This window comes from Episyrphus balteatus, chromosome 4 (genome assembly GCF_945859705.1).
Source record: "Episyrphus balteatus chromosome 4, idEpiBalt1.1, whole genome shotgun sequence".
In the NCBI taxonomy this organism is placed as follows: domain Eukaryota; kingdom Metazoa; phylum Arthropoda; class Insecta; order Diptera; family Syrphidae; genus Episyrphus; species Episyrphus balteatus.
The window spans coordinates 53,323,033-53,332,300 of NC_079137.1; the positions used below are offsets into that span (position 1 = coordinate 53,323,033).

General features: G+C 31.7%; 1 protein-coding gene across 1 annotated transcript; it reads right to left on the minus strand.

Moving 5' to 3' along the window:
* Positions 1-5,195: 5,195 nt before the first annotated feature.
* Positions 5,196-6,188, minus strand: LOC129918558 (protein PBDC1). Its single transcript, XM_055999165.1, has 3 exons — positions 5,945-6,188; positions 5,767-5,865; positions 5,196-5,711 (listed from the first exon to the last, which is right to left on the minus strand). Exons 1-3 carry the CDS (start codon positions 5,945-5,947, stop codon positions 5,325-5,327), a joined length of 489 nt encoding a protein of 162 aa, XP_055855140.1. The 5' UTR covers positions 5,948-6,188; the 3' UTR covers positions 5,196-5,324.
* Positions 6,189-9,268: the final 3,080 nt, after the last annotated feature.

The following is a 9,268-nucleotide window of genomic DNA, read 5'->3' on the forward strand; positions in this document are numbered from 1 at the left end:
TGAGTTTTCATAATTGTTTCTTATTTTGATATTATGATTTCCTTAGCGATTTTATGGGAGCATTTTCGTTGAAATCATTCAAGTCGTTTACGACAGGTACTGTCAATAACTTTTAAAAAAAAATATTTTTTAATCAAAATCGGGAGAGCTGTTTTAAAGATTAAAGTTTTATTTTAAATGATTTTGAAATTGTATAATTTTTGATTCAACTTTGAACATGTCCTTAAAAGTTTTGAAACTTAGTTGGGTTCTTTCTCTCTTTCTCTCTCTTCCATATGTCGTTAATTTTTCGAAAAAAAACGAAATTCTTACCTGTGCTAGAATATTTGGAAAGTTTTCAATCGTTTGTCACTACCATTTGTCTAGTCAATTTTACTTGCTCCAAAAGAGTTTTCTGACTTTGGAGACTTAGAACAATTTTCGTTTTGCTTCAACAGCGTACTAGGCTTAATACTTTGTCCAAAAATTTGAAAAAAATTAATTTCCAACCACTATACAAAGTATTTAAAATTTTTAATATAAAAATTAGAGAATGTGCAAATACGGGACAATCACGGGACAAATAACAAAAAACGGACACTTATACGTCCCAGGTTTCTTAAAAAAAACCCCGGGACAACCTGTAGAAATACGGGACAGTCCCGGGTAAACCGGAACGGATGGTCACCATAAATATAGCGCAGTCACAAAAAATTGCACTTAAGACTTACCTTTTATTCGGGTTCAGCTCATCGAAACACAAAATGCTAGATGGGGTGTACAAATGCCCACACAACTTTTTTTTTGTGTGTCGATTTAATTAAACCGTCATTAAAACAAACTTTGGTATAAGGGAGGAAAGAGGTAGATCTCTCTATAAATCGTTTATAATAAACAAACACAATTTTTAAGACCTTAACCAAATTCCAATGGGCGTGTAATTATGTAGTAGAATAATTTTCCGCCGAATCTGAAAATTAGGATCACAGTGGTAATTTTGAAGTTTTTCAAGAAATCGGATAGAATGAGATAAGTTCATTTTTGAACTGGCACCATTAAAAAAAAAAACGGTTTTAAGCAGCGTTTTTTCCAAATTCATTCTTCCATAATAACCTTAACTTTGATAACCTTAACTATCCTCATCAAAAAATTATCTATTTCCTACTGTTAAAAAGAAGATAAATCCACCAAAAATAAAGAAATATGTACCAAACATAATAAGAATACATTTTATTCTTTGATAAGAAACATTATTCCATAAAACCATTCTTGGTTGGTTTTGGAAGATAAAATTAAGGTGTCGAGTATAGAGAAGAGTGGAATAGCATAGAGAACGGTGAAGTTAAGTTTTTATTTCAGAGCAAGTCGTTTTTAGTACAAACGATTTTTAATATTAAAAAAAAAAGTAATACAATATACCAACATTTACCATCATCAAGAGCTAGATTCTATAAAACGAAAGGAAAACGACCATTCGTTTTTTTAAAATGAAAGAAAATGTGAGACTGATTCAGGGGGCCTATTACATAATACGAAACGAACGGCAAAACAACGATAGTCACGACAAAGAGCTACTACATACTACAAGGGTGGAATCGGCTAACTTGATAGCCAAAAAACGACGATTTTGCTCCATAATTTGTCGTCTTTTGACTATCGCGTTAGCCGATTTCATCCCAGAACAAATTCTTTCGTTTTTTGGAAGCAGACTTTTTATTATAAACCGCAGGCTTTTTATTTTAAACCAAAATTTAAAAAGTTGCCGTATTAAGCAATTTGAAATTTAGAAAAGTCGAGGGAAAAGCCATTAGTCCTCAATACTTTCGGAAGGTTTGACTATGTGGGAAACTTATCTTTACTTTCTATGCCAATTCGTGGAATCTGATGTCTTTTTTCTTGGGAAAGCTGACTGAACATAGTTTCAGGTGGCTTCAGAATGTTTCGGGATATATAATCAAAAAAGGCTTAAAAATATTTGGGAGAATAACTGGCGCACCACCTTTAACCCCGTTTCACAAACTCCACATTTTATTCGGTTTCACAGTTCCGTTCAATCCTTCTGAATTCAATTTTTAATTTAAGTTAAACGGCAGTATTTTCGCAATACATTAATTAACCTGAATATTCCCTCTCAGGACGAAAATTTTTCTCTGAGTTGAACTTTTTAATACTTTTTATTTTGATGAATTATATTAATATATGCAGAAGTTACACCTGTTCAAACATTGCAAGGTCAAGAAAAATAGCATCATTTCCGATTGATTTTTTTCTATAAAAAACAAAGTTTTAGTTTTTCAAAATAGCTTTACTCCGTAGTTTGATTCATTCTCAATCCAAAATAGAATTAATAAAAATAAAAATTTTAGTATGAGTAAGAAACAATCACAAAACAAATAGGTCGTACTAAAACAACGACCAAAATTACCGCTTTTTATGCTCTCTAAATTATAATTGCCCAAATTTAGAAATTATAAAGTCCAATATTTTAAGCCTTGTTTGTTAAAAATAATAAAATCTATTTCATTTAGCCCTGATTTTTCAATCGCTAGTGTCCTCGTAGAAGCGTTCTCCTAGATGGAGTTTCCTTCTAATAGAGAGAGAGCAGGGCAGGTGCACAGAAGATGTTGAACAGTTTCCTCTTCTTCTTCATCCATGCAACTTCTGCAGAAATCGTTAGAGAACACGCCCATTCTTTTTGCGTGTCTACCTATTAGACAGTGTCCTGTAAGAACACATATGATGGAGCTAATATGCATTCTGTTTAAATTCAACTTATGCTTTAGCATAAGTTTGCATGTAGCGATAGGTATTCCTATAGGTATTGTTTCTTTCTGGTTGTAGAAGTAGATGGTTAATACTATACTGATTTTTTTGTCTCTCTATTTCTAATTGGCTTAAATACCAGAATTTAAATAATTTATTTCTACAGGTGGTGTTTTTTATTTTATATATTTCAATTAAGTACATTTTTCTAGCCAAGCTTGTAAACAGGAACCGTTTCACACCTTACTACATCAATTACTAAATCAGCGGCCTCAAAAATCACTAGTTCAGTCCGATTGAAGTAGGCCCCAGTAGCAAAAATTTTAAAACTTAGCTTTATTTTCTCCCTGATTGTTGGATAAAAGTATAAACCTTGTTAAACGTAAAAGCGAGTTTTCTACATGTACCCCGTTTGTATGACCGATTTAAAGATCGAATTGAAACTGAATCGAAATTTCGATCCAGGTATATGGAAGTACCAGATCGATGAATCGAATTGAAATAGAATCGAAAACACAATTTTTCTTTTAAATATATTTGCAGTAAAATAGAAAAATCTAACCAAAAACAAGGTGCAAGTAAAACTAGATATCATAATACATACATACAGTAAAATTTGCAAATAAGAAGACAATCACACACAATTTCCACAATAAGTTATATCTCGAGTATTCAATTCGTTTGGTATATATGCATATTTTCGATTCGATTCAGCTCCCCGAGTCGGATCGGATCGACAAATCCGGATTCAATTCGATTCAGGTATATATAGACCTAAATCCTGATTCAATTCGGATTCAAATCGCCATACAAACGGGGTAATGGTCTCTTGGTACTATACTCTGTCCGATAAAAATTGGCAGTACAGGGAAGGTAGGGCATTTGCATCTCACTCTGCTTCACGCCTTCTGGATATGTCTATCACATAAAAAAGCTCACTTAGCGATGCCGTATTATCCAAAAAAAATGTTTCGAAAAGGTACCAGCGTTACCATTTTGTCATTGAAATCTTAAAATGCATGTTAAAATGTTGACATTAACTGTTTTCCTACATACACAAAATAAAAATCAAATAGCCACCAACACCACGACAACACATATGCTTTTTTCGTTCAAAAAGCTTGAAAAAAGCATTAATCCTGAAAGCTCTTTCAGAAAAATAATAGAAAAAGGAGTAGTTTATGAAGGAAGTTTACCAATGGTAACTCTTATGTATTGTGAATACTTTTAATAAACAGCTTTTATGATTGAGTTTCATTCTGCCAGCTGCCACAGATCGTGAGGCAGATCGGTCATAGGAGGATGTACTTCGCTTAAGCCTGGTACGCTGCTCGCGCTAAATTTTAGCTGAGATAAAATTCCCATACAAGTTATCGATAATTTGTATGGGATCCATTTTAGCTCAGATAAAATTTTTCGATAATTTGTATGGGAGCTAAAATTTAGCGCGAGCAGCATACCAGGCTTTAATAAAGAAATAACAACAACAATGCCATGGCGGGTCTGTGGTGTTCTTGTGTGTTTCAGGGGCATATTTTTCGTAAATTGCTTTTAAGCAATCGTTAGGTCCCATTGTTTTTGAAAAAGCTCTCCCATAAGGCCTGTACTGCCAATTTTTATCGGACAGAGTATAGTTCAGTGGTACCACTTTACTTCAATTGAAGTAGATCTACTTCTTTTTTTCAAACAAAATTTAAATCTACTTCCTACTTCGCACCATCACAAAAATATCGAAATCTACTTCATTTTAAAATCTATGTTCCAATCTACTTCAAATTATCAAAATATAAGCTAAAACTACTTCTTTTTTCATAAAACCAAATATTTGACTAAAAATTGTTATAAAATAATGTATAGAAATATATTCATACAGAATATATGGAGTTTAAAAGAATTCAAATTATTTGCTTTAGTTGTTTTTACTTAAATAAATTTAAGAGAATTATTTTTTTAACATTGATTTTTATAAAAAAAGGATATTTTGAAATCTACTTCGATTTTTCCCAATCTACTTCCATTTTTTCTTCAAATCTACTTCGACTTTTTTTCTGCAAGTGGTAACGCTGGTATAGTTATATACAGTATTGAAAAACAAACTCCAAAAAATTGAACACGACCGACTCAGTTGGTATTGCCATGTTCAAAGGAGAGATCCTGAGAACCCCGTCAAAAAAGCAACATCATACAACGTTCCAACACGAAATAAAAAGAAAGGTAGGCCTAAAAACTCCTGGTACAAGCAAATGCAAAAACACCAGCATTCAGTTGGCCTTAGAAATGGAACAATACAAAACCGGGAGGCTTGCCGCCGATTTCTGAGGTCAACCCGGCGAACCCCACAGGCGGATTACTAGTGTAAAGCAGTTACGTGTAATAGTTACGATCCCCTCGACATCGAGATAAACAGCGCCGAGAAAAAGGAAGAAGAAGATTGAAAAAACAAACTCCAAATCTCTGCTATGCCCTTAAAAAATATCTATTTATCATTACTAAAATCTAAATTTATACACAAGTTTTGATACAATTCGAGTTGCATAAATATTTATAAAAAAAAGAAAGAAAAGAAAATGCATAAAAAATAACTATGTTGATTCTTCAACAGGTGTTGAAGTTGTCATTGGTTTAGGCAGGAATTTAGGCTTAAACTTTTCTCTCACAGCATCATTGTAACCTTCACGATTTCTTGCTATTTCAATTGCAAGAAATTGCACTCTCACAACAAGCAACGAATTCTCCGGAGAGAATTCTTTACTAGCTTCCGATCTGAGCAGAGTTCCATAAGAAAAGTCTTCTAATTTATTGAATTTTTCAATAAAAGCTCTCCATTTGATTTTTTGTTCAGGTGTTTTTAAATCATCGTCGAGGATTTTATCAATTTTTAAATTTGGAAAATCTTGTCTAAATGTTGTGTAAATTATATCATCGAAAGGTGATAATTTAACACTTTTTGGATCAATATTGCAAATAAGCTAAAAATAAAAAATAGTTGAGTCAGTAAGAAGATTAGAAGAAGTTAAGGCTTACATTAAAATAGACTTCGGCATGTTCCATAGCTTTCATTGCCCACATTTCTTCAACCAAGCCATCGTTGACAAATTCTTCAGCCGGTCTTTCTAGGACATCCTATTTTATTTAAATTAATTAATAGTTTAAGTTTTGGTTGAAAATTATAATTTTTTTTTAATTTTTATGACCCACTTACCATTGTGAGTGGTTAACAAATATGATGATCAGATTATGAGCACGTGTTGCAAAATATTTTGAATTTGTTTTTGTTCGACTAACTACTCGATACAAAAAATATAAAATGTTGCATTAAAATTGAAAAATTTAATACAATTTAATTAATTTTTATTTAATTTAATTGGAATTTTAGTTATAATTCCGGTTTTTTTTTTTAACTATAAAAGTGTAAAAAAAAAATAACAGAAATTTGTTCTGTCAATTAAAAATTATCTGTCATGCACATGCTGTCAAATCCTACCATAAATAAAAATAAATAGATAACAAACTATTTTTTTTCAGTAAAATTAATTCTAAAATGAATTACTTCCAATGAAATCTTTAAGGTGTATCCACAGGAGAGTTGTAAAAATATTAATGCAAGATAAATGCATTTAAAATAAATACTTTGCAAGTTTAATTTTTTTTGCATTAGGTGTGTTTTTATTACCACCAGTCGGGGCTAAGCAATTAACATGTTAAATGCAACAACACTTTAGCCACTTGGGCTGAGTTGTGTAGCCCTGAGAAATCGCTGGGCATCACTTTTTCATCAGATTTAAATCTGTGCTACCAAATTAACTTGTTCGTTACTTGTTTAGAATAAGTTTAAAAACATCAAAACTGATGTTTGGAATGACAATTATTATTTTAAATATTTATTTAAGTGCCGGGCCACACGGTGATTTTTCAATCGCCTAACCAATCAGTTTGTAGGCAAGAGGGGTGAGGATTTTCCTCCTTTTGACGTTTGTTCCTAGAAAATGTGAATTGGAACGTGATTGGGCACAACACTGTGTAGCCAGGCCCTAATAGTTACACTGGGCACGTTCAGGAAATATTAGGGACTAGATATTTAGGCAACGTCATTTTCTAAACGGAAATTTGAGTAAGTTGACTAAATTATTTTGGATGCAATGCTATTTACAAATTTCGAAATTTATTTAAGAATTTTACTGGTCGCATGGGTAAGACACCAAATTTCACTTAACTGTAATGAATAAATAAAATTAATTATAAACGATAATGCACTTTTTAGTTGTTTTTCCCACAAATAAATGTAATTTTGCTAAATTAATTCTTTAATTAAAAACAATCTGCTGTCATGTTGACAAAAAAAAACTTTCCTAAAGTTTTAGGGAAAATTTTCTTGCCTAATTTTCCAGTCAGTTTTCCAATAAAATTGCTTAAATTGGAAGGTTTTTTTTTACAGCTGACCAATCAGAGACCGAGAAATTACCTAAATATCTAGTTCCTAACGTTTCTGAACCTGCCCACTTTTTTTCTAAAACATACAAGAAAACCAAAAAGCAAAAAATATGACAACTGTGGTAATAAACCACACCTATTTTTTCAATAAAAAGTTGATGCAAATGGAAATTTGATTGCATTAAAATATAAAAGCTGCGTTCCTTTGGGAACTGCTAAGTCAACTATTACATGAAGCCTCAAGAGGCTTGACTCTTTTTTCGTATTTTCTTTTGATAATCATTCTGTGAGGCGCGTACTATTACACGACGCCTCTTGAGTCAAAGACTCAAATTTGACATTTCTCTTTTAATTTAAGTATTGTTGTTGTTGTATTCCACCAAGAAGCAAAAAGAAATGAAAGGGAATGCTGAAAAAAGAAAGAGTGGAAAAAGAAACGTCAAAAAAGAGTCTCAGAATTTTGGCCCACGACTCTCCGGTCGGATAATTTTTTGTTTTATCTTCTTTCTCTTTTGCACTCATTAGTTTTGAAAAGAGGCGCGCCTCTTGAGGCTTCATGTAATAGCTGACTAAGTACTTAAAACTACTTTGAACTTCTTTTGCTAGCTGCGTTCCTTTGGAAACATTTTCGAAGTAGAATGTTCCCAAAGAAACGCAAGTGCTGTATTGAAAAAAGTAGTTAAAAGCCACCAGTACCCATAAAACACTGACATTGGTGAGCAAATTGTCAAAACATGACATAAATATTCCCAAAGGAATGCAACTAAAATTGCAAAAAGAAAAATATTTTTGATTAAAACAAAATTTGTTTTTTATTTTGTAAAACCCTTCCAACTCAAAAATGCAAAGGGAGCACTGTATTTCCATAGCTATACTAACTGCGTTCGTTTGGAGGTGTGGTAGACTAATAAATTTTCAAATGAAAGTTTTTTTCCGAGAAAACTCTAAAAATATTATGCAAAAAGCTTATTTTTTTTGTTTAAAAAATATTTTGTATACTCTTCTTCACAAAATGTTTGCGCTAATGAGAAAAAAAATATATTTACTATGTAAAAAGTGGTGAATGTACTTAATGCTGGATTTACATGACTCTGCATTTCCAGATCTGCATTAAAGGGGACACAGTATTAAAGATTCACAGATGTTGGATAGAGAAAGTAGATGAAAATGCAGAGATCTTCATTAATGCAGATTATAGGAAGATTATGGCGAAGACGAACATGTTCGTCTTCATCAATACCTCTCCTGCATACGAGCGAATTTCAAGTATTATATCTATCCCCCTTTACTTTTCGTCATACAGACGTACCTATATGTAAATCAGAAATACAATTTAAAAAAAAAATAATTTTCGGATTTAAAAAAAATTTTTTTTTTTTTTAATTGAATTTTCGAAAAAAGGAAAGTGAATTTTTTTGAAACTTTAATTTAAGATGTTAATTAGTGATTTCTACAAAATGGCATAGGTACCAATTTTATTTTAAAACTTTTTTTCCAAATAATTATTTATTATTATTTTTTATTATTAATTCTTATTATTATTTATTATTATTTTATTTAAAAACGGCTCTAACGATTTTGAAATTTGTTTTTAAATGCATCTTAATATATCAAATAAAACTGCATACTTGTTTTGGAGGGCAATTTGATTTCTGATGTTGTTTTATTGCTTTGAAAAACGAATTTTATGTTTTTTTTTGTTTGTTTTTATATACCTTTACCAAATTTCTATATAAAAAGTCTTAGAAATTAAAGCCAAGAGCAAGTTCGTGCGACCCAGTCGTGTATTTTATTTTTACCTGAACACATAGTTGATTATGAACTCATAGGGGTATTCATGAAAACGTGTAAACTCTGGGTAAACTTGGACCAATGCTTAAGTGCCGGTCTACACGGTGATTTTTCAATCGCCTAACCAGTAAGGTTGTAGGCAAGAGGGGTGAGGATTTTCCTCTTTTTGACGTTTGTTCCTAGAAAATGTGAATCGGAACGTGATTTGGCACAACACTATGTAGCCAGTCCCTATAGTATCACATTACATGTATCGAGCCGTCAAATCCATACAAATGGTTGACAAATTTACTACTTTACCATG